General features: G+C 41.6%; 1 protein-coding gene across 3 annotated transcripts in view; it reads right to left on the reverse strand.

Moving 5' to 3' along the window:
* Positions 1–278: 278 nt before the first annotated feature.
* Positions 279–25,572, reverse strand: part of LOC118398366 (sorting nexin-3-like) — a 33,998-nt gene continuing 8,704 nt past the window's right edge. The window contains exons 2-5 of one of the 3 annotated variants that reach the window (XM_035793632.2): positions 3,582–3,677; positions 3,330–3,454; positions 1,927–2,009; positions 279–1,104 (exon numbers count right to left, since the gene is read on the reverse strand). In XM_035793632.2, coding sequence (XP_035649525.1) covers positions 1,955–2,009; positions 3,330–3,454; positions 3,582–3,677 — 276 coding nt within the window. In that variant the 3' untranslated portion in view covers positions 279–1,104; positions 1,927–1,954. The remainder of the gene's footprint in view (positions 1,105–1,926; positions 2,010–3,329; positions 3,455–3,581; positions 3,678–25,572) is intronic. The other 2 variants (XM_035793633.2, XM_035793631.2) reach the window with 2 other exon arrangements.

Below are 25,572 nucleotides of genomic sequence, written 5' to 3' on the forward strand. Positions count from 1 at the left end.
TAGGTTTTAAAGCTAGGCTGCAGTAAAGTACACATTGAGCCATGGCCAATGCAATACATTTTCACAGGGGTTTCAAGTATTTTCTGATGAATCAAGGGCTTTACCTTTAATTGAGTTTCATATTTAGTATAATGATTTAAAAAACCTCACGCACAATTAACATTAATGTGTTTGCCATTGACAGGTGGTTCTAACTGCTGTATATCAGAAGCAGCATGGACCAACGTGTGTGTCTATTCACTGAAATCTTTACTCAGGAAAAACATGACATCACCTCATGCGTTTGACCTATTTTTATTGGAAAATGTTCAAAATAACAAAATGGCACAGCAGTATACACATTTCATAAACACATGGTCAGTTGGTAGAAATGCTGTGGGGTTCCCCTCTCTGGTGCATTTTTTCTCATTATAAAATAATTTACAGGCTAACGAACAGTGGAAGTGCTGGCTGGTAGTACACAGACACACACATGCTTCAGCTCATGGTGGTGATGGACCGTCCACAAAGGGTGATTTTCAGAGTCAGGGACAAAGTGTGCCAAGGACAATAATTCCAATTGGACATAGAGTAAAAACACTGTAATGTATGGGGTTTTAACATGAGGTTTGCATACATGGAAAGGTATTTTTTTTTTATATTTCTTTAAAAATGAATATCCATGACATACCTCACTGATAAATATAGATAACATACTGTAAAATAAGGTAGTGTCATTGAGACAGCAAAAACAATGATATATTATTTTCAACCACAGTTTTTACATGTAGACCATTTCCTAGTTTGATCCAATCGAGAGTTGAAAACGAGCACTAAATGAGATCACTAATCAACACGGATATAAAAGACAAAGAAAGAAAGTGATTGCAAACAAAAGAAGAATGAAGATTATACAAGTGTTTGTGGTCGGAGCAGAGCAGGACCGTTAGCAGAACAGAGAGCTTTGGGTTGTGGAGCGGGGCCTGGCCGGGGCTGGGCCGCGTGGTGGCCCGCTTCTCTTAGGCTTGTCGTATTTTGGAGGGGGTATAGGTCTTGTCCACAGACTTGTCCTGTAGAAACATGTGCAGACAGCGCTCGTTCTGGGCCAAGGGGTGACCAGCCACTCTGAAACACAAAACAGGGAGAGACAAAGGTTTACAAGTGGTTATGAATATATGTTGTTGTTACAGTCTGTCTGACATGGCCACAAAATACATGGTACATATTTTTCTTCCTGGAAAGAAATCTCAAAATACATTTTTTACTATAACGACACCCTTACTTAATCCTCTTCGTTCCTATCAAATAAGATGTATTTATAAAGCCCTTATTACATCAGCTGAGATCTCAAAGTGCTGTACAGAAACCCAGCCTAAAACCCCAAACAGCAAGCAATGGACAGTGACTAGGAAAAACTCCCTAGAAAGGCCAGAACCTAGGAAGAAACCTAGAGAGGAACCAGGCTAAGAGGGGTGGCACAGCCAGGTGGAGATTATAACAAAACATGGCCAAGATCTTCAAATGTTCATAAATGACCAGCAGGGTCAAATAATAATAATCACAGTGGATGTCGAGGGTGCAACAGGTCAGCACCTCAGGAGTAAATGTCAGTTAGCTTTTCATAGCCGATCATTGAGTATCTCTACGGCTCCTGCTGTCTCTAGAGAGTTGAAAACAACAGGTCTGGGACAGGTAGCATGTCCGGTGAACAGGTCAGGGTTCCATAGCCGTAGGCAGAACAGTTGAAACTGGAGCAACCAGCACGGCCAGGCCCGCTATGTGGAACATAAGGCTTACATGAGAGTGCCACGAGAGAGATTGACCATAATTGGACAGCATTAAAGTACTGTGAAAAGTGTTGTCAAAAGTTCATCAAAATATGCCCACGTTTTCAATTTTTTCAGTGTCCAAATGATCAGGTCCGATGTAATTTAGAAGACCACTGACCTGTCTTTAAATTCATAAAGTCCCCATGTTACATCTGAAGCAGGAGGCAGTGAATTTGATGAAGAGGAAAGGATTCTGCAAACCTGCTCATAATTACCATCAAGGTCAGGGAGAGGGATGGAGAGATTGAAGCAAAAGAGAAGAAAGAAAGAGAAGAGAAAGATGGAGGGGGAAAGAAGAGGAGAAAGAGAGCAAAAAAGTGAAAGGGCACCTGAGACCAAAAATAATATACTTTCTCTTAACAGACCAATTTCCAATGACAGACGTACTCTCATCATCCTATGTACTCAGCTACATTCTTAAAAGGGAAATATTTCTGAAGGGCAAGCATGACCCCAAGGGTTCATGTACAACAGAAACATTGTGGAGGATTTGAGGAGGCTTCCATTTGCCATTAGATGAGCAAGTTGAGCCCCCCTCCTGACACTCCATGACTCAATCAAAACGGACATTTATATTTTTTTTATTGGAGTTGAATTAAAACCGTAAATAAGCTGGCCCCTGATCGCATCTAACCCTGTACCCACTCCTCCATCCTAACTCCGACTATATTCTCGCCTTTTGTTTTTAAACAATATCGCCTGCAAACTTCCCTTTAAACTTCACTGTGCTGTTCTCTCCTCCTCTGCTGGGTTGTTTAGAAATGATAACCATGTTTACCTCTAGGTAAATGGTTTTCCTCTCCACAATACACTCAATCACAGTTCATAACAGCAGAGCGAACCAACTCCACTCCGCTGTGCAGCTATTAAGTGTGAACAATGCCATGATCAACAGTAGCGTTTAATTCGAGGAAAAAAAATCTTAATTACCAACACATTCTTCGCTCTTTCCAAAAAAACTATTTTTTTCTCATCTCGCTAGTCTTTAGGCATACTTAATATTCTAACAGGTATAATTTGCACATGAAACAAAGATAATAGCCAAGTCTGCAATCAAAGCAAATAATAACAGGCCCACTAACTTTTATTGTTCTCCACGTGGGAGTGAGAACACCTTGGGTAAAAAAATAAGCAGGGGTGCGTGCACACACCACCCATCGAGGAACCGTTCGCTGTAACTTGAGACTCAATTATCATAAATTACACATATAGAAAAAACAAGTACACACTTTGCGGCCTCTTTGGCTGTTCTTGTTCCTTTACTAGGCAATTATGAAGGAGAACGAAGGAGTAGACGTCCTGCTGTATGTGTTCAGTCGGTTAACGACACCAAGAAAGACGAGAGAAAATCTGATTCATGTTAAGTGTTTCATAGGCTCCTAAGGTAAAGATTGAGCTAAGAGTGGCTGCAAATGAAATGTTTAACAAACACACACGCCTGACATCAAAAAGTAGTAATATCACAACCAAACACAACATCCTGGCTCTAGGAAGCAGAGGATCTTGTCTGTGTCGACTCACTTGTTGAGGAACTGCTCCAGCCCAGCTCTCCGCTCCTCGATGAAAGAATCGTCAAATATCCCATCGTCCCCTCGGAACGGCAGCTGTCTGGAAAGAGCCTTCCCTGGGAGAGGGGGTACCACCACCTGAGAGGGACACACATGTTAACAAGTTAACATCTAGTTAGTTATATTGTTGTCTTTATCTCTCAGGTTTGATTAAATTATTCTTGTGTAATGTGTATTGAGACTTGTAAAGCCCCAGAGGGCTCACCTTGCTGTCTCTCTCTAGCTCCCCTCTGAGCCACTGAAAGTCGCTGTACCGTCTCCGCACACGAGACTCCTTCAACTTGAAGATGGGCAAGTTGGTCTGAAACACAGAGAGAAATCAGACTTAGGGGCACCAGAGCTAACATACTGTATAAGGGTAGTATAAATTGTAGGGTAAAATAAAGACAGAGTTAGAGTATAAAGAACACTTGAACAAAACCATGATCTTATCGAGTGGAAAGTTGGCTACATTGTAGATTGAGTCAAGTATAAGTCAGTGACAAATTATATTGATACTAAACATTTATAAAGCTCTTTCACTCGGTCTCACTCACAGTACACTGTATGGTACCATCTATCAATCCACAACCAATGAGTAGTTCAGTCAGAAAAACACCACGTATTACTTTCAACCATTTATTAGAAAGAAAATGACAATACATTAGGTCTTGGCGGTTGGCTCCGCTGCTTCAGGCTCGCTCACAGCCATAGCAAAGCTCATTACCATAATAACAAACTACAGGCAGTGAGCGCGGTATAGCTATACCAATCGCACCGACTGAAACAAAAGCAGGCAGGTGGAGGCTTGGGGTGGCGGGAGGCGAGCAGAAAACAGACATGCATAGTGAGTAACACATTACAGCAACAGTATGTCACAAAGAAACACAAGCACATAGTACACGTGGCAAACAGAGGATGTGTGTTCAGAAACTGGCCAACTAAATACACCGCGATATTAAAGTAGAGTGAGGAATCGAATTGTTGCAATATCAGCTAATTCAAACACTCAGGTTTCCTGTCTAAAATGGCTTAGCTTTATTAACCTGAGTGAATCACAGCTGCCATTTTGTGCCAGAGACACTCACCATACACTAGCTATGAGAGTGGAGAGTAGATGCAGAGTGAATGACCCATGCTTGCCATTTTGGCGTTTGGGCCGAGCCTTGTGTGAATCCCTCTGTGGAAAATTACTGTTAAGAGCCATACAAATAGAAATTAAATTGGAAATACTGTATTAAAAAAAATATATATATTTAATCTTTACTTAACTAGGCAAGTCAGTTAAGAACAAATTTACAATGACTGCCTACCAAAAGGCAAAAAGACCTGTGGGGACAGGGCTGGGATAAAAAAAAAAAAAACTATAAATATCGGACAACACACACACACATCACGACAAGCGAGAGAACACAATACTACATAAAGAGAGACCTAAGACAACAACACAGCATGGTAGCAACACAACATGGTCGCAGCACAGAACATGGTACACACATTATTGGGCACAGCACAAAAGCAAAGTGCAAGAAGGTGGAGACAACAATTCATCACACAAAGCAGCCACAACTGTCAGTAAGAGTGTCCATGAGTGTCTTTGAATTAAGAGATTGAGATAAAACTGTCCAGTTTGAGTGTTTGTTACAGCTTGTTCCAGTCGCTAGCTGCAGCAAACTGAAAAGACGAGCCACTTAGGGATGTGTGTGCTTTGGGGACCTTTAACAGAATGTGACTGGCAGAACAGGTGTTGTATGTGGAGAATGAGGGCTGCAGTAGATATCCCAGATAGGGGGAGTGAGGGAGAGTGAGGCCTAAGAGGGTTTTATAAATAAGCATCAACCAGTGGGTCTTGCGACGGGTATAAAGAGATGACCAGTTTTTTAGGGTCAAGTTTCAGGAGCTCCTCAGACTCAGTGACTGCATGTAGGGAGACACTTTGTAGCAGGGCAGGGGAAAAAAGAGGGAGAAGCATTGGAGAGGAGGAAATGTTGGATGGGCAAGGAGGCATGGCTGAGTCAAATAGGAATCCTGACTTAAGGAAGTGGTGATGAAAGAGCTCAGCCAGGTGCTTCTTGTCAGTAACCACCACATCATCAACTTTAAGGGACATGGGCAGCTGTGAAGGAGAGTTTATTCTTCAGGTCTTTAACCTCTTCAACCTATGGGGGCGCTATGTCATTATTGGATAAAAAAACGTGCCCGTTTTAAGCGCAATATTTTGTCACGAAAAGATGCTCGACTATGCATATAATTGGCAGCTTTGGAAAGAAAACACTCTGACGTTTCCAAAACTGCAAAGATATTATCTGTGAGTGCCCCAGAACTGATGCAACAGGCGAAACCAAGATGAAACTTCAAACAGGAAATGAGCAGGATTTTTGACGCTCTGTTTTTCATCGTCTCCTTCTATGGCTGTGAAAGCGCCACGAATTAGCCTGCCCTGTCTATCGTTTCTCCAAGTTGTCTGCAGCATTGTGACGTATTTGTAGGCATATCATTGGAAGATTGGCCATAAGAGACTACATTTACCAGGGGTCCGCCCGGTGTCCTTTGTTGAAATTGTTGTGTAATCTCCAAGCTGCTCGCATTCATCCATGTGATTGAGACAGAGAGGAGACTTCCAGGAATGATATATAATGAAGAGATATGTGAAAAACACCTTGAGGATTGATTGTAAACAACGTTTACCATGTTTCAGTCGATATTATGGAGTTAATGTGGAAGAAAGTTTGGCGTTTGGATGAATTTTTTTTTTTTTTGGTAGCCAAACATGACGCAGAAAACGGACCGATTTCTCCTGCACAAATAATCTTTCAGGAAAACTGAACATTTGCTATCTAACTGAGAGTCTCCTCATTGAAAACATCCGAAGTTCTTCAAAGGTAAATGTTTTATTGGATCTTTTTGCTGTTTTTTGTGAAAATGTTGCCTGCTAATGCTAACGCTAAATGCTAGTTTGCTATGGTTGAGAAGAAAATTTTTGAAAATCTGAAATGACAGTGTTGTTAACAAAAGGCGAAGCTTGAGAGCTAGCATATTGATTTCATTTCATTTGCGATTTTCATGAATAGTTAACGTTGCGTTATGGTAATGGGCTTGAGGCTGTAGTCATGATCCCGGATTCGGGTTGGCTCAACGCAAAAAGTTAACCGTTTTCCAGAACTTCTTGGGGTTAGACCCACAGAGAGAGGGAACTGCTCCTTAAAGTAACTTCAGCCCCTTTACTTTCAGTGCAGCAAACTCTCTCCAGAAGTTCAGTGAGGATCTCTGAATGATCCAATGTTGACCTAAACGACTAATGATGATAAATACAATCCACCTGTGTGTAATCAAGTCTCCTTATAAGTGCACCTGCACTGTGATAGTCTCAGAGGTCCGTTAAAAGTGCAGAGAGCATCATGAAGAACAAGGAACACACCAGGCAGGTCCGAGATACTGTTGTGAAGAAGTTTAAAGCCGGATTTGGATACAAAAAGATTTCCCAAGCTTTAAACATCCCAAGGAGCACTGTGCAAGTGATAATATTGAAATGGAAGGAGTATCAGACCACTGCAAATCTACCAAGACCTGGCCGTCCCTCTAAACTTTCAGCTCATACAAGGAGAAGACTGATCAGAGATGCAGCCAAGAGGCCCATGATCACTCTGGATGAACTGCAGAGATCTACAGCTGAGGTGGGAGACAATCAGTTGTATATTACACAAATCTGGCCTTTATGGAAGAGTGGCAAGAAGAAAGCCATTTCTTAAAGATATCCATAAAAAGTGTTGTTTAAAGTTTGCCACAAGCCACCTGGGAGACACACCAAACATGTGGAAGAAGGTGCTCTGGTCAGATGAAACCAAAATTGAACTTTTTGGCAACAATGCAAAACGTTATGTTTGGCGTGAAAGCAACACAGCTCATCACCCTGAGCACACCATCCCCACTGTCAAACATGGTGGTGGCAGCATCATGGTTTGGGCCTGCTTTTCTTCAGCAGGGACAGGGAAGATGGTTAAAATGGATGGGAAGATGGATTGAGCCAAATACAGGACCATTCTGGAAGAACCTGATGGAGTCTGCAAAAGACCTGAGACTGGGACAGAGATTTGTCTTCCAACAAGACAATGATCCAAAACATAAAGCAAAATCTACAATGGAATGGTTCAAAAATAAAGGGGGCTTCAAGGCCTCTGGATCTGGGTGGGATAGCATGCCATTTGTTGGGCTCAAAAGACTTCGGCACCTCACAACTTCAATTAGCACTGACGTGTGAATGGAATCTCTTTGTCCTAGCAAAGCTTGGTAGCCTGATCATTCAGTCCTTATTAAGTAAAATATATAATTGTGATGTATTTTTCTTCTTGGCCTTTGAAAGTAAAAAAAATTGCTCCAGACAAAGCATTACTCACTCAGCTCCAGGTTGGAAGGGGTTTTCAGGTCTCTGCTTGTTTGCCAGAGCATTTGATGTACAGTTATGGCCAAAAGTTTGCTGCCTCAGTTTGTATGATGGCAATTTGCATATACTCCAGAATGTTATGAAGAGTGATCAGATGAATTGCAATTAATTGCAAAGTCCCTCTTTGCCATGCAAATGAACTGAATCCCGAAAAACATTTCTACTGCATTTCAGCCCTGCCACAAAAGGACCAGCTGACATCATGTCAGTGATTCTCTCGTTAACACAGCTGTGAGTGTTGACGAGGACAAGGCTGGAGATCATTCTGTCATGCTGATTGAGTTTGAATAACAGACTGGAAGCTTCAAAAGGAGGGTGGTGCTTGGAGTCATTGTTCTTCCTCTGTCAATCATGGTTACCTGCAAGGAAACACGTGCTGTCATCATTGCTTTGCACAAAAAGGGCTCACAGGCAAGGATATTGCTGCCAGTAAGATAGCACCTAAATCAACCATTTATCGAATCATCAAGAACTTCAAGGAGAGCGGTTCAATTGTTGTGAAGAAGGCTTCAGGGCGCCGAAGAAAGTCCAGCAAGCGCCAGGACCGTCTCCTAAAGTTGATTCAGCTGCGGGATCGGGGCACCACCAGTATAGAGCTTGCTCAGGAATGGCAGCAGGCAGGTAAGAGTGCATCTGCATGCACAGTGAGGCAAAGACTTTTGGAGGATGGCCTGGTGTCAAGAAGGGCAGCAAAGCCCCTTCTCTCTAGGAAAAACATCAGGGACAGACTGATATTCTGAAAAAGGTACAGGGACTGGACTGCTGAGGACTGGGGTAAAGTCATTTTCTCTGATGAAGCCCCTTTCCGATTGTTTGAGGCATCTGGAAAAAAGCTTGCCCGGGGAAGACGAGGTGAGCGCTACCATCAGTCCTGTGTCATGCCAGTAAAACAGTAAAGCACCCTGAGACCATTCATGTGGGGTTGCTTCTCAGCCAAGGGAGTGGGCTCACTCACAATTTTGCCTAAGAACTCAGCCATGAATAAAGAATAGTACCAACACATCCTCTGAGAGCAACTTATCCCAACCATCCAGAACAGTTTGTGATGAACAATGCCTTTTCCAGCATGATGGAGCACCTTGCCATAAGGCAAAAGTGATAACTAAGTGGCTCGGGGAACAAAACATCAATATTTTGGGTCCATGGGAATCAGTGGCTAACTGCAAGCATTGCAAAACAACCAGTTGCCTGCTATTCAATAGGGTTGCTGTGCCCCCCCCAAGAGTTTCCACCATAAATGCCAGACTTTGAAGACAAAATTTGCCCACAAAGGACCGCCGTGCCACCCATGCTCTGCATTCTGTGGCTGTACATTTCACAAGTGCTGTACACATAGTTATATTGATTACGCCATTGTCTTAATCGAAATGCCTCTTATCCGCTCACTTGTTCCCTTATGCCATAGTTTGTACATCTCAATTGTCAATAGAAACCACATTTGCTTAAGCAAGTCAGCCACACAGCTGTTTTTTTTTAAAGGCAGTAAACTAGGCTGAATTAATTGTTTCGCTGCCAAACAAGGCTCTGCTGATAGCCAGGTGTAGCAGTGGTAAAGATTCACTCCATTGTGCTGGAAAGAAAGCTCTGCTGTTGGTACAGCTTTATGTAGGCCCTAACAGTTTGTGGGCACCACTTGTCGCCGTTATAGTGCAATTAATGTATTGTTAGTGTTGTAGTTGTGTCTTTGCTGGCATGCATTTTTTTGTTGTTGAGTTTGCCCCACCAAGATTTACATGCTAAAATCAGTGATGCAGTCAATCTTGCCTAAACTTTGAGCCAGGAGAGATTGACATGCACATTACTGACACTTGCCCTCTGTGTACATCTAAGTGCTTTGTTCTGGACCAATTGCAACTAACCTGTTCCTCTTTGCCGCACATGACCACACAGCAGGTGCGACAAAACTAGGGCCTGTCTGGTCAACTGAGCTGTCAAGAAGGCAAAACAACGCCTTATCACAGACAGACCTCTTCCCATTTTAGCAATCATTGAGTCTAAATGTTTTGACCATGACAGCTTGCTATCTAGTTGGATGGATGCAGAGAAAAATTATGGATTTTGAAGAGAGAAGGGGAGGATCGAGGGAGGAAAAATGGGGGGAGAGAGGACAGAAGAGGAGAGAATGGCCTGTGTATTTCACAGTGAAAAGACTCAAGAGGGGTCTCAAGGGCAAAACACTGCCTTATTATAGGAGGGGGGGGAAATCTTATTATAGGAGAGGGAGCAATCTTTTGGCAGGCTTTCATAACAACAAATCAAAGTTATTTGACAATAACAATTGCTATTTCTTTTAGATGCACTATGCAGAAATCTCTTCGCCATTTCCTGGTTGCAAAAATTATAATAATTTTCCTAATTTCAGTTTGTGTGACAAAACAAGGAAGTATAATGTATAGAGTCATTGTACCATTTAAACCACTGTGAAACATTTTCCATAATCAAAAATATTACAGTTTCAGTTGTTTGAAGCTGATGTACAAACCTGAAAGTTAGACGCAAAATGAAAAGCATAGAAATAGCGCACAGAACAGATCTACCACTTCTTAGACCGTGCTAGCCAGTTTCCCTCAGGGGAATCCCCTTCGAAACAGGACGCAGTTTGATTGCCATCTTAAGTGGAGGTCCAATTCACAAAAATTACCTCCTCTGCCCTCTTTATAGCTTGAGGGAGCGAGTGAACAACTTCGATCACTTGCCGGGTTGATCTAGCCCACAATTCAATGCAATCTGTAGTCACGTGTCAAAGTCCGGTAGCCACAAAGTGTGAAATTTACTCAACACGGCTGGATATATTTAAAAAAAAATAACATTGACTTTAGCATTGGCAAATCGGAATGATGCAAAGTGGCTCGGACTCATAGTGAGGTGCTAATAAAAAAAACATTTTTGGGGGGAGTTCAGAATAAAAGGACCAAACTATACAAAACTGCTAGCCAGCTAAAGGTAACAGTAGCTGAAGCTCAACTTCAATATTTCCACCAAAGACGTTGCCACGCCATTCATCATCATCCCTCAATTGGATTTAGGGCCGAAGACTGGCTACTTTGCATTTGGAACACAACAGTGACTAGGGTCTGGTTTCAATGATAGACTATTTTGGCATAGAGGAACTACGTCACTGCCTGTCGATAAAATAAAAAAATATTCTGGGGACACTCCCAACAAATCACAAGGCAGACATGCCAGAACGTTGTGAATTAACACCCAAGTTTGCTGGCAAAACCTTTGCAGTGGTTTTAGTTAAAGAGATTCTGCAGTACTTTTGTATACTTTTTAGCCAGTAGTTCTGAAAGTAGCACATGCAAGCAAAAGTGGTCCCTGAAAATTGCACACTACATCATTGCCCTCTCTCGATCTTTTAATGCTGTGTCCATTGAGCCATTGGGCCTGCCCTGCATCCTCATTGGATATTGCTGGGCATACCTCTTGCTAGCTGTCACTTAAATGTGAGGGGCTGGAGCTCATGGGCTAGAACTTGAGTTGCTAGGGGGCTGGCCCATGTAGGGGGGAAATGTAGGAAAATGGCATAGCTCAGCTTCAAGAAAACAGTCGCTTTCAAACAAGGGACTTCGTGGCTAATTGAGGTAAAACAGAACTGCTCATAGATTATGTATGCATGTGTGAGCTACACATTAACACATCCATCCCAAAGTGGGAGGTTTAAAAAATACTTTGTTTCCCAAGTACCAGAGCATGGCTTCCCACCATAATGTGCAAATAAATTCACAAAAAAATCCTACAATGTGATTTTCTGGATTTGTTTTCTCATTTTGTCTGTCATAGTTGAAGTGTAGTACCTATGATAAATTACAGGCCTCTCTCATCATTTTAAGTGGGAGAACTTGCACAATTGGTGGCTGACTAAATACTTTTTTGCCCCACTGTAGTTCCTCTATGCCAAAAGAGTCTATCATTGAAACCAGACCCTAGTCACTGTTTCCTAGGGTCGGGTTTCTGAGACTACATGCAACTCAGCAGCTAAGCAGAACATGAAATCGCTAGAGTGCCTTTGTGTCACACTTATGTTTGCAAAGTTTGTACAAACATGTTGATCATATCGCTTGTGTACAACATGATAGCTACATGTAGCCTAACACCTATTCTGAAAAAAGAACAGGAAATCGCGCTTGAGACATGGAATGCATAGTTTGAACATGTGGTTGACATCTTTAGCATAGACTGTAAAAAATTAAGTCTTTAGTGTACTACATGAATTTTAGCTTCCATGTCAAGGAAGGGGACGCTACGTAGACAGCAGAGTGGGCAGCAGCTACATAAAAAAAAAATCCTACAAACACACAGAAATCTATCATTAAACACAGCAAGTCGGGTTCCAGAAAATCCAGAACCGCAGCCACTCCATTTTTAATACCACAAAAAATACAATGAAGTCAATTATTAATATCAGAAAATGAATTACAAGTAACCATGTGGCTCAGTTGGTAGAGCATGGCACCTGCAATGCCAGGGTTACATGGGGGACCAGTATAGATTATTTTTTTAATGGAAATTTCATGACCTCAATACTGTAAATTGCTCTGGATAAAAGTGTCTGCTAAATGACTAAAATGTGAATGTAAAATGAAAGAGAAGACAGAAAACTGTGCCTAATGTGGGGGTTCTGACAGTTGATAAGAGGGAAAAAAACTTAAAGAACAAGGTCGAGACAAGTCTGTCTGAGTGGCTCCTAGAACAAACTTTTTTCCCCCCTGTCTTGCTCCTCCTTTCTTTCCCCTCTCATCCTTCCTCTCAGTACCCTCTTTCTTGTTATCTCCTTTCTCCCCCTTTCTGAAGTAGTAGGCTTCCGCTCTTGTTAGTCTATCCAGCCATTCTCTCTCCTCTTACTCTTTATTTCCTTCCCCATTTCCCTTTCTCACCAGGTGAGGTTGTCAGCCCCCCACCCCTCCCTTCCTCTCAGGTCACAGGAGAAGGGGATTAGCCTAACTTTATAGCGCCCGTCAGCTCTTAGCTGCTCTCACCCCTCTCAGTGGGCTGCCCCCCAGTGTTCTGGTACTTCACAGCATGGAGCGCTTCACGGAATGCTGGGAAGTTAATCCCCACGACAACAGATCATGGTTACAGCTAATCTCATCAGGCCCAACACACACAGGAGCATAACTCTGTATGTGGACACTCAGGCGCTAGAGTTGGACAACACATTTAAAAAGGTTGCACAACAATACACACGCACTTGACGATTAGACAATTCAGCATTTGAGCCTGTAAATCGAACCCACAAATGCTGATGCTCCAGATACTCAACTAGTCTAAAGGCCAGTTTTATTGCTTCTTTAAATCAGCACAACAGTTTTCAGCTGTGCTAAGATCATTAGACAACTATGGCAATGATCAATTAGCCTTTTAAAATTATAAACTTGGATTAGCCAACACAACGTGCCATTGGAACACAGGAGTGCTGGTTGCTGATAATGGGCCTCTATGGAATATCTACATACATGTACAAAGAAATCTGATGTTTCCAGCTACAACAGTAATTTACAACATTAACAATGTCTACAGTGTATTTCTAATCAATTTGATGTTATTTTAAATGGACAGAAAATGCTTTTCTTTAATAAACAAGGACATTTCTAAGTGACCACAAACCTTTGAACGGTAGTGTAAATAAAATCAACGTAGTCTCAAATAAATAATGAAACATGTTCAATTTGGTTTAAGTAATGCAACAAAACAGTGTTGGAGAAGCAAGTAAAAGTGTGCCAAGTATGTGCCAAGTAAAAAAAGCTGACGTTCAGAACATATGAAAGCTGGTGGTAAAGTTTAACACGAGTCTTCAATATTCCCAGTTAAGAAGTTTTAGGTTGTAGAGCAAAAAGCAGAGCTTGTCTGCATGTTCCCCTGTCAGTCTGCTCCTCTGCTTATCATAAATGATCCCCACATCACTGAACACTATCTCGCTTGGGACAGAGAAACGTCTTTGCCAGTGGAGTAAGTGATTTGAAGTCTGTCCTCATTCTGCTTCCACCACTCCAAAGGCAAGTCACTTTCTGTCAATGGCTCTATGAGGTAACGCTCCAACTCAATTTCAAAACTGCACTGGACGTCAGCCTTGCCCTCTTGGCTTCCAAGGATTCTAGCGTAGAGGCTGTCCACCAGACTGGGTGGCTGATCTACCGGAACTCTTTGCCAATTTGCACCGGAATCTGCGTCCTCCTCTTCACTAGTCCCTTCTGCTGTGGCTCTGGGATTTAGTTTCCTTAGTATGTCAGATTCAGCCGCCCTTTTGCTTTCTCTAGTGCTGTACCTGAGGTGAGGCGTAGCTCTTGTAACGTGGATCCAGGACAGTTGCCAGCACCAGGAACTTTGTCTCCTCGGCCTTGGAGAACTGCCTTGTCAGACTGTCCAACATGGTCTTCCGTAAAGTTGATGCCTTGAGTAAAAGAACCCTCCTGCTGCAGCATCATCTTCAGCACAGACACACTGGGGATGATGCATGCGGCTGTAGAGTTGGAGTGGCTCATCTCCAGTGTCACCTCCTCCATAGGGGCCAGTCTCTCAATTAGGTTAGACAATGTCCCACTGTGCAGCAGACAAACTGCTGATGTGTCTGTATTCACCTGCATACACATTCAGTGCATGCCTCTGTTCAAACATCCTCTGCAACATGTGTAGTGTTGAGTTCCAGCGAGTTTGAACTGCTTGGATGATGCTGTGTTTGGGAAGGCCAAGCTCTTCCCGAATGGCCCTCAGCCTCTGTTTGGCCAGTACGGAATGGTCAAAGTGAGTTGCACAGCTCTTCAACATGGCAATAATGTCTAGCGCAGCTCTCTGACTGGATAGTCCATCATTGATTACAAGCTGTAGGGTGTGTGCACGGCAGCTGAAGTCTGGAAGCTCCGCCAGTCTTATACCTTTCACCATGTTTGCCCCACCTTCCGAGGACCAGCACTACACGTTCTGTGTGGATTTCCCAGTATTCCAACATGGTCAAAAACATCTCTCTGATGTAGTTTCTTGTGTGTGATCCAGTTATAGTCTTGACATTTGGCACAACCTGCTTTCTTGTCCAGTAAGGCAGTTAACCCACTGTTCCTAGGCCGTCATTGTAAATAAGAATTTGTTCTTAACTGACTTTGCCTAGTTAAATAAAGGTTAAATAAAAACATTTAAATCAGGGACTCTAGTGCCTGACCAGCAGTCAGTTGTGATTGCCATGTGTGGAGCATTCACCGGTGCCACCAGATTCTTCACAACTCTTTCATATGTTTTATCTAGTATTTCTGTGCAGTATAATTTTTAATCTTTGATCCTGTACCGGGATTCAGCAAGAGTAATCAGCCGCTGAAAACCAACATCAGACACCACTGTGAATGGCTGGTTGTCAGTGGCAATCTCAATAATTGCTTCATCCATATTCTTGGCCCTTGGGTCGTTGTCCTGCCATTTTACTTGTTTATTAAAAAAGTTGTAAGATTGTAACCTGCAATGTCTGTGACGTGTCTGTATAACTTTTTCCTTCTGAAGAATTTGCGTTTGCTATTTTCATCATTGCTTCCTTATGGGATTTTGGATGGGTGTTCTTAAGGTGATTCCACAGGTTGGTGGTATTTTTTGATTTAGCAATTGCTGACCACATACTTACACCTTTATCACAAATAAGACACCTTGCTTTCCCTGGTGCCAATTCAATGGATTATATTTATTATGGATGCCATTTGCTGCTGCCAAAGCAGCAGCTACTCTTCCTGGGGTCCAGCAAAATTAAGGCAGTTTATACAATTTAAAAAAACTTTACAATACATTCACAACACACTGTGTGCCCTCAGGCCCCTACTCCACCACTACCACATATCTACAGTACTAAATCCATGTGTATGTATAGTGCGTATGTTATTGTGTGTGTGTGTGTGTCTGTGCCAATGTCTGTGTAGCTTCACAGTCCCCGCTGTACGATAAGGTGCATTTTTATCAGTTTAAAAAAAAAATCAAATATTACTGCTTGCATGAGTTACTTGATGTGGAATAGAGTTCCATGTAGTCATGGCTATATGTAGTACTGTGTGCCTCCCATAGTCTGTTTTGGACTTGGGGACTGTGAAGAGAACTCTTGAGGCATGTCTTGTGAGGTGTGCATACGGGTCCAAGCTGTGTGCCAGTAATTCAAACAGACAGCTCGGTGCATTCAACATGTCAATACCTCTCACAAATACAAGTAGTGATGAAGTCAATCTCTCCTCCACATTGAGCCAGGAGAGATTGACAAGCATATTATCAATGTTAGCTCTCTGTGTACATTTAAAGGCCAGCCGTTCTACCCTGTCCTGAGCCAATTGCAATTTTGCAAAAAGTCCATCTGTGGCACCTGACCAAACTAGGGCCTGTAGGACCTGCCTGGTTAATAGTGCTGTTACGGCAGAGCAACACTTTATTATGGACAGACTTCTCCCCATCTTAGCTATTGTTGTTTCAATATGTTGACAGTGAGTTTACAATCCAGAGTTACTCCAAGAAGTTAGGTCACCTCAACTTGCTCAATTTCCATATTATTCATTACAATATTTAGTTGAGGTTTAGGATTTGGTAAATGATACAATGATTTTATTTTTTATTTAGGGCTAACTTAACCCTTGCCACCCATTCTGAAACTAACTGCGGTTCTTAGTTAAGTGTCGGAGTCAATTCAGTCGCTGTAGTAGCTGACGTGTTAAGTCATTAAATATATCCAAATATATTTTGTATTCAAGATTCTTCAAAGTAGCCACCCTTTATCTTGATGACAGCTTTGCACACGCTTGGCACTCTTAACCAGCTTCATGAGGTAGTCAACTGGAATGCATTTCAATTAACAGGTGTGCCTTTTTAATTTGTAGAATTTCTTTCCTTCTTAATGTGTTTGAGCCAATCAGTTGTGTTGTCACAAAGTAGGATTGGCATAGAGAAGATAGCCCTATTTCGTAAAAAAACAATGCCATACAACACTCCTTCCGTGGCTCCCAACTTCTCTTAAACGCTATTAAAACCAAATGCATGCTTTTCAACCATTCACTGCCTGCACCCGCACGCCTGACTAGCATCACCATGGTTCAGACCTAGAATATGTGGACATCTATAAGTACCTAGGTGTCTGGCTAGACTGTAAACTCTCCTTCCAGACTCATATCAAACATCTCCAATCTAAAATCAAATCAAGAGTCGGCTTTCTATTCCGCAACAAAGCCTCCTTCACTCATGCCGCCAAACTTACCCTAGTAAAACTGACTATCCTACCGATCCTCGACTTCGGCGATGTCGTCTACAAAATAGCTTCCAATACTCTACTCAGCAAACTGGATGCAGTTTATCACAGTGCCATCCGTTTTGTTACTAAAGCACCTTATACCACCCACCACTGCGACCTGTATGCTCTAGTCCGGCTGGCCCTCGCTACATATTCGTCGCCAGACCCACTGGCTCCAGGTCATCTACGAGTCCATACTAGGTAAAGCTCCGCCTTATCTCAGTTCACTGGTCACGATGGCAACACCCACCCGTAGCACGCGCTCCAGCAGGTGTATCTCACTGATCATCCCTAAAGCCAACACCTCATTTGGCCGCCTTTCCTTCCAGTTCTCTGCTGCCTGTGACTGGAACGAATTGAAAAATCTCTGAAGTTGGAGACTTATCTCCCTAACCAACTTCAAACAGCTAACCGATCGCTGCAGCTGTACATAGTCCATCGGTAAATAGCCCAACCAATTTACCTACCTCATCTCCATACCGCTTTTATTTATTTACCTTTCTGCTCTTTTGCACACCAGTATCTCTACCTGCACATGACCATCTGATAATTTCACTCGTGTTAATCTGCAAAATTGTAATTATTCGCCTACCTCCTCATGCCGTTTGCACACAATGTATATACTATTTTTTCCCCTTTTTTTTCTACCAAGTTATTGACTTGTTTATTGTTTACTCCATGTGCAACTCTGTGTTGTTGTCTGTTCACACTGCTATGCTTTATCTTGGCCAGGTCGCAGTTGCAAATGAGAACTTGTTCTCAACTAGTCTACCTGGTTAAATAAAGGTGAAATAAAAAATAAAATAATCCGATCCGACTATCAATTGTCAATTTACGGATACGATTACGGCCATGTTGGCATAACCTCTAAGAAGATGGTATATTCTGAATCAGTGGAGGATAGAGACAAATAGAAATATGTAATAAAAATCAATCATGTGTATCTTCCAGCTTTCAATCGTCAATAGCTACACAAAGTGACTACAGAACAAACCCAAAAACATACTTTGATTTATTGATTAATTATATAACGGAAATCTTAAAAATAAGTTTGTCTTCCCTAATTAATGGAATTACAAGTAATTGAACCGACATCACTCAATTAGTTGTTTAATAACATCGCGGGGGAAAAGATGTGGGTAATCGCTCAGCACGAATAGCAGCTCATCTCTGTAATGCACCGTCCCTAGTACACTCACCTCTCAAGCAAAATAATGGTGGCGTTCACTCTCGCAAAAATGATCAATCGTTAATAAATATTAAAAGGGATGGTTCAGCCTGTTTCCATGTTAAGGTCAAAAATAATCTTACGCAGAGTTATCCGAATAGGCCAGTAGTGACATCTTCTCCCATTGTTTGCATGGAGAGTTGCATGTCCAGACTGTCTTACTGGTGTGATATCACACATTGATACTGACCCAAATAGGTTTGATTTGAGAGACTGGAGTATGTTTTAGATAACAATTTAGAATTAATTGATAGATATTTTTGATTCTTTTCATTTAAATTAAATAAACTATTCAAGAATGAAAGCAAAAAAAAAACTGGACATTTCAACAACGAAAAAAAGCTGTGGACTTTTGTCCATCCTCCCCTAACTCAGAATATATCATTTTCATAGTCAGTACCGTTTAAGATTAGGGAGGACTACTGTATATATTTTTTAATGGGCCTTCTATTACAGCATATTCAATTACTGTCACTCATATTCCATTTAACCAGCTCAATGTACAGCACATTCGGAAAGTATTCAGACCCCTTGACCTTTTCCACATTTTGTTACGTTACAACCTTATTCTAAAATTGATTAAATCATTTTTCCCTCATCAATACACACACACACAATACCTCAATGACAGTGCATTTTTGCAAATGTATTTGAAAAAAACACAGAAATACCTTAATTACATAAGTATTCAGTACCTTTGCTATGAGACACAACATTGAGCTCAGGTGTATCCTGTTTCCCTTGATCATCCTTTCTACAACTTGGAGTCCACCTGTGTTAAATTCAATTGACTGGACTTGATTTGGAAAGGCAACACCTGTCTATATAAAAGGTCCCACAGTTGACTCAGAGCAAAAACTAAGCCAAGGAATTGCCCGTAGAGCTCCGAGACAGAATTGTGTCGAGGCGCAGATCTGGGGAAGGGTACAAAAAAATATGTAGAATTGAAGGCCCAAGAACACAGCGGCCTCCATCATTCTTAAATGGAAGAAGTTTGGAACCACCAAGAATCTTCCTGGTGCTGGCCGCCTGGCCAAACTGAGCAAATCGGGAGAGAAGAGCCTTGGTCAAGGAGGTGACCAAGAACCTGATGGTCACTGAGAATTATTATTTTAATCCAATTTAGAACAATTCAAGGGGGTCGGAATACACTATACAAACAGCATAATCACTTTGCTTGTTGTATAATTCCTTCTCGCATCTAAGCACGCTCCTCACCTTTTCAGTGGACAACACAACAGCTGTCTGATCAGGCAAACAAAATTAAAGACCTTTCCTGGCCAAACCTTTATACCATAACCGCTAACCACTACATACAGCCTACATCATTGTCAATGTCACCATATTAGCTAAAGTCATAGTGAACATTGCTATGAGAACTAACAAATGTTAGTAAACCCGCTACAATAGAGGTAGTGTACAGAAAGAAGTTTAGCAGTTACACCGGCAGGCCCCGTTGATAATGCATTAATAAAACCGAACGCTTACCTTGACTTGGAAGAGTTCCAGTGCCTTAGCCAGCTAGCCAACATAAATAGCATTCATCAGTTTGAACTGGGTGTTTGAGTATGCTAAATTAGCGAGCTGTGTAAGTGAAAAAACACCAATGTAGCAATTACATGATTAGTAACATGCCTGGCATTTGAAAATACTACGCATTTTGTTTCACCCAAATTCAGAACCCGCTTCAAATCATGCAGATTATGTTGTATGGTGTTAAATGCTCTTTGGGCATTTGAAAAGCTAAAGAAACTGCTACCACGTGAACAAAGAAGGGTATCATCTACATAAAAATGAACATCCACTATTTCAATATGATTCCCAAATGTTGTTGATATACAAAACAAACATTGGGCCCAAAATAGCACATTGCGGAACACCTGAGCACAACTCTATGGAGTACTCTACTCTCCATCAGATTTACAACCATCCGCCATTACATTGTGTACGAGTTGATAGGTAATTTATAAACCAATGTAGAGGATGACCAGTAATTTCACAACATTTTAATCTTTGCACCAACACAGTATGGTCCACCGTGTCAAATGCCGCTGACAAAACAATACAGACAGACACATAATGTAACTTCTTGTCAAGAACACAGTGTATGTCAATTATAACCTTCAATTTTTCCGAAACAGTGCTGTGGCCAAAACAAACTTGACTGCATTCCATTTAAGATGTTGTTTTCTTGGATGTAGGCCTTCAGCTGCCTACTAACTAAAGACTAAAGTATCTTAGACAGTACAGAAAATTTTGATGTGGGTCGATAGTTGTCAGGTAGTGAAAGATTACCACCTTTCAGGAGAGGCAGCACAGTAGCAGATTTCCATAACCTTGGGATTTTCATCAAGCGTAAGTTTAAAAATACATGTTAAGGGGGAGCAATGATGTCTGCAGCTAGGTTTAGGGGGCGGGGGTCTAGATCTTCAGGGCCAGGGTATTTCTTTCTATCAATTTCCTTCAGGGCTTTACGCACTGAAACCGAGACGGATGAGAAAGAGAACATGGCGAAGGAGTGCATAAGGGCATCTGGTAAATTCACAAAGGGCTCATTTAGACATTTTCAAATAAACTACCTATATCTATAAAAGTAATATAGTAATATAATATAGGTTCTCAGTTATAAGCTGTGGGTTTATCAACAATTGTTTGGGAAGCTGGGCATCTTTTTTGCTCTCCAAGCCTTGCCTTTCAGTACTTGCAAAAATGTAGAAGAATTATTTAAATTATCTGAAGTAGATTTAAGGTAGTAGTCTGCTTTCGGGTCATAGCCACACCCATATTTCGAAGACTTAAGAGCCTCTTGCTATAACCCACATTGCATTTAGATCCCTTATGATTTTAGCAAGTTCATCAGTAAACCAAGGGTTCTCTACATTTAATCCTGTATTTTTTTGAAAGGGACATGCCTATTGCATACCTCCTGGAATGCGTTGTGGAAGTAAGAAAATGCTAATTCAATTCTATTCCATTCAATGCTAAATACAGTTGAAGTCAGAAGTTTACATACACTTAGGTTGGAGTCATTAAAACTAGTTTTTCAACCACTCCACAAATTGTTTACAGACAGATTATTTCACTTATAATTCACAATTCCAGTGGGGCAGCAGTGGGGCAGATGTCCACTAAGTTGACTGTGCCTTAAACTGCTTGGAAAATGTCATGGCTTTATTAGCTTCTGATAGGCTAATTGACATAATTTGAGTCAATTGAAGGTGTACCCGTGGACGTATTTCAAGGCCTACCTTCAAACTCAGTGTCTCTTTGCTTGACATCATGGGAAATTAAAAATAAATATCAACCAAGTCCTCAGAAAAAAAAATGGTAGACCTCCACAAGTCTGTTTCATCCTTGGGAGCGATTACCAAACGCCTGAAGGTACCACGTGTATCTGTACAAACAATAGTACTCAAGTATAAACACCAAGGGACCATGCAGCTGTCATATCGCTCAGGAAGGAGACGCATTCTGTCTCCTGGAGATTAAAGTACTTTGAAGAGAAAAGTGCAAATCAATCCCAGAACAACAAAGGACCTTGTGAAGATGCTGGATAGAACTGTTTGGCAATAATGACCATCGTTATGTTTGGAGGAAAGAGGGGGAGGCGTGCAAGCCAAAGAACACCATCCCAACAGTGAAGCACGGGGGTGGCAGCTTCATGTTGTGGGGGTGCCCCTGTTGCAGCAGGAACTGGTGCACTTCACAAAATAAATGGCATCATGAGGAAGTAAAATTGTGGATATATTGAAGCAAAATCTCAAGACAGTCAGGAAGTTAAAGCTTGGTCGCAAATTGGTCTTCCAAATGGACAACGACCTCAAGCATACTTCCAAAGGTGTGGCAAAATGGCTTAAGGACAACAAAGTCAAGGTATTGGAGTGGCCATCACAAAGCCTTGACCTCAAATCCTACAGAAAATGTGAGCAGAACTGAAAAAGCGTGTGCGAGCAAGGAGGAAAATGGGTCAAAATTCATCCAACTTATTGTGGGAAGCTTGTGGACGGCTAGGCGAAACGTTTGACCCAAGTTAAACAAATGTAAAAGGCAACGCTGCCATGTAAACTTCTGACCCACTGGGAATGTACTGAAATAAATAATTCTCTACTAATTATTCTGACATTTCACATTCTTAAAATAAAGTGGTGATCCTAACTGACCTAAGACGGGGAATTTTTTACTAGGACTAAATGTCAGGAATTGTGAAAAACTGAGTTTAAATGTAGTTGGCTAAGGTGTATGTAAACTTCCAACTTCAACTGTACATCATGTAAAAAACCTTGAATATCAAACTGTTTCCAATTTCTTTTCGTAATGACACGTGGAGATCGCTTAGGAATTTGACCATCTCTCACATAGGCAAGAGCACAATGATCACTTGTCATTTGAAACAACTAAAAAAAGATACATCAAAGAGGATTTCAGAGGATACATTATATTCAACCTAGTTACACTGTTGACAATCTGAGTGAGATTATAGTTATCGCATATTTTTTTAGTTGATCAGAGCTAATGATAACCAGACTTGATTCAGATCACACATCAACACAAACTCAGAGTTGAAATGCTGTGATAATTCAAAAACACAATCCAGAGAGCCAGCAGTAGCAGATGGGAGGTCTATAACAACAAGATACAACAATATTTCAAGATGAGCTGAGGTTTAGGTTCAAAGACAGATTAAAATTGCTTAGGTTAATTAACAGAAATCAGAACGGCCACGAGAACTTGTATTTTACGTACACAGTCCAGCAACATCACCACCCTTAGATTTACGATCTGCACAAAAAACACTAACCATTTACACCAATATTTTTGTCTAATAGATTTTCTGAACCAGGTTTCAGAAAGCATAAATACAGTAGTGTTGGCAGGACCTGGGTTAGATTGCACATTTCCAGACAGTAGAAGCAGCGAGATAATGGCACATCTAGATCAGGGGTTACAACATTTGGATTTACAGACAGCACTTGAATGACAATCCAGTCTCCGGTTTAACACCACATTTTTCATGAGATGTGTAAAGTCCAGAGACATGGTTAAGTACCAAGAGAACAGTCCTGACATGTAAGCGAAAGAGTCCGATTTCCCCATTGTTGTTTGGGAGAAATGTGCAAAGTTCACGCGTGCATTTATAGAGCAAGCGTGTGATTTCTCCCAAGGCATTGGGAGATGCATTTTTCCCCATTCACAGAGCAAAGGGCTATAAAAAGTATCGGCAACATTGTGAAAGCCAAGGGTAGACTTCATATGAAAGCATTCCTAAATAATAATAGCAAGAATCCCTAATCAACTAGTCCAACAGCAGGTCAGTAAAAAGTATGCAGTGTATGATCCCTCCCCGGGGGCACCTGTACCAGACTGGAGGAGACAGACCAGGGCAGGCGGGGAGCAATGCCATGACGGTAATACAATCGCTAACCAAAACAGTAATAAGATCACTAAAATCCAGACCAAAAACCAGTCAGTACCTGGTGGGACCACCATTTGCCTCATGCGACATCTCCTCTGGAATTAGTTGATCAGGCTATTGATTGTGGCCTGTTGTCCTACTTCTCTTTAATGGCTGTGCGAAGTTGCTAGATACTGGTGGGAACTGGAGCATGCGGTCATACACGTCAATCCAGAGCATCCCAAACGTGCTCAATGGATGACATTGATGACAACCCCCCCTTGGGTTGTGCCGTGGCGGAGATTTTTGTGGGCTATACTCAGCCTTGTCTCAGGATCGTAAGTTGGTAGTTGAAGATATCCCTCTAGTGGTGTGGGGGCTGTGCTTTGGCAAAGTGGGTGGGATTATATCCTTCCTGTTTGGCCCTGTCCGGGGGTGTCCTCGGATGGGGCCACAGTGTCTCCTGACCCCTCCTGTCTCAGCCTCCAGTATTTATGCTGCAGTAGTTTATGTGTCGGGGGGCTAGGGTCAGTTTGTTATATCTGGAGTACTTCTCCTGTCCTATTCGGTGTCCTGTGTGCGCTCTCTTTCTCTCTCTCGGAGGACCTGGGCCCTACGACCATGCCTCAGGACTACCTGACATGGTGACTCCTTGCTGTCCCCAGTCCACCTGGCCGTGCTGCTGCTCCAGTTTCACAATTCCTTCGACCTCATGGTTGGTTTTTGCTCTGACATGCACTGTCAACTGTGGGACCTTATATAGACAGGTGTTTGCCTTTCCAAATCATGTCCAATCAATTTAAATTTACCACAAGTGGACTCCAATCAAGTTGTAGAAACATCTCAAGGATGATCAATGGAAACAGGATGCACCTGAGCTCAATTGCGAGTCTAATAGTAAAGGGTCTGAATACTTTTGTAAATAATGTCCTTTGTTTTGTCATCATGGGGGTATTGTGATTAGATTGCTGAGGATTTTAAAATTTATTTTAGAATAAGGCTGTAATATAACAAAATCTGGAAAAAGTCAAAGGGTCTGAAGACTTTCCTCAGGCACTGTATTGCTGTATTGCACATGATGGTGTGTATGGATAGAATATGAATAGAAAAGTTGTGCACAACAGTAATTATATAGGATGAGCCATGACTAGAATACAGTATAATCAAATCAAACTATTTGTCACATGTGCCGAATACAACAAGTGTAGACCTTACCGTGAAATGCTTACTTACAATTCCTGAACCAACAGTGCAGTTCAAGAAGAGTTAAGAAAATATTTACCAAATAAAGTTTTAAAAAAATAAAAATAAAAGTAACCATAATGAGGCTACATACAGGTGGTACCGGTACAGAGTCAATGTGGGGGGTTACAGGTTAGTCGAGGTAATTTGTACATGTAGGTAGAGGGGTGAAGTGCCTATGCATAGATAATCCACAACGAGTAGCAGCAGTGTACAAAACAAATAGAGGGGAGGGGCAATGTAAATAGTCCAGTGGCCAGTTGATTAATTGTTCAGCAGCTTGGGGGGGGGGGTAAAAGCTGTTAAGGAGCCTTTTGGTCCTAGACTTGGCGCTCCAGTACTGCTTGCTGTGTGGTAGCAGAGAGAACAGTCCATGACAATTTTGGGGGTTTTTCTCTGACGCAGTCTACTAGAGGTCGACCGATTATGATTTTTCAACACCGATACCGATAATTGGAGGACCAAAAAGTAGGCGATACCGATTAATCAGACATTTTTTTTCTTTTATTTGTAATAATGACAATTACAACAATACTGAATGAACACTTATTTTAACTTAATATAATACATCAATAAAATCAATTTAGCCTCAAATAAATAATGAAACATGTTCACTTTGGTTTAAATAATGCAAAAACAAAGTGTTGAAGAAGAAAGTAAAAGTGCAATATGTGCC

This window comes from Oncorhynchus keta, chromosome 19, assembly GCF_023373465.1.
Source record: "Oncorhynchus keta strain PuntledgeMale-10-30-2019 chromosome 19, Oket_V2, whole genome shotgun sequence".
Lineage (NCBI taxonomy): Eukaryota > Metazoa > Chordata > Actinopteri > Salmoniformes > Salmonidae > Oncorhynchus > Oncorhynchus keta.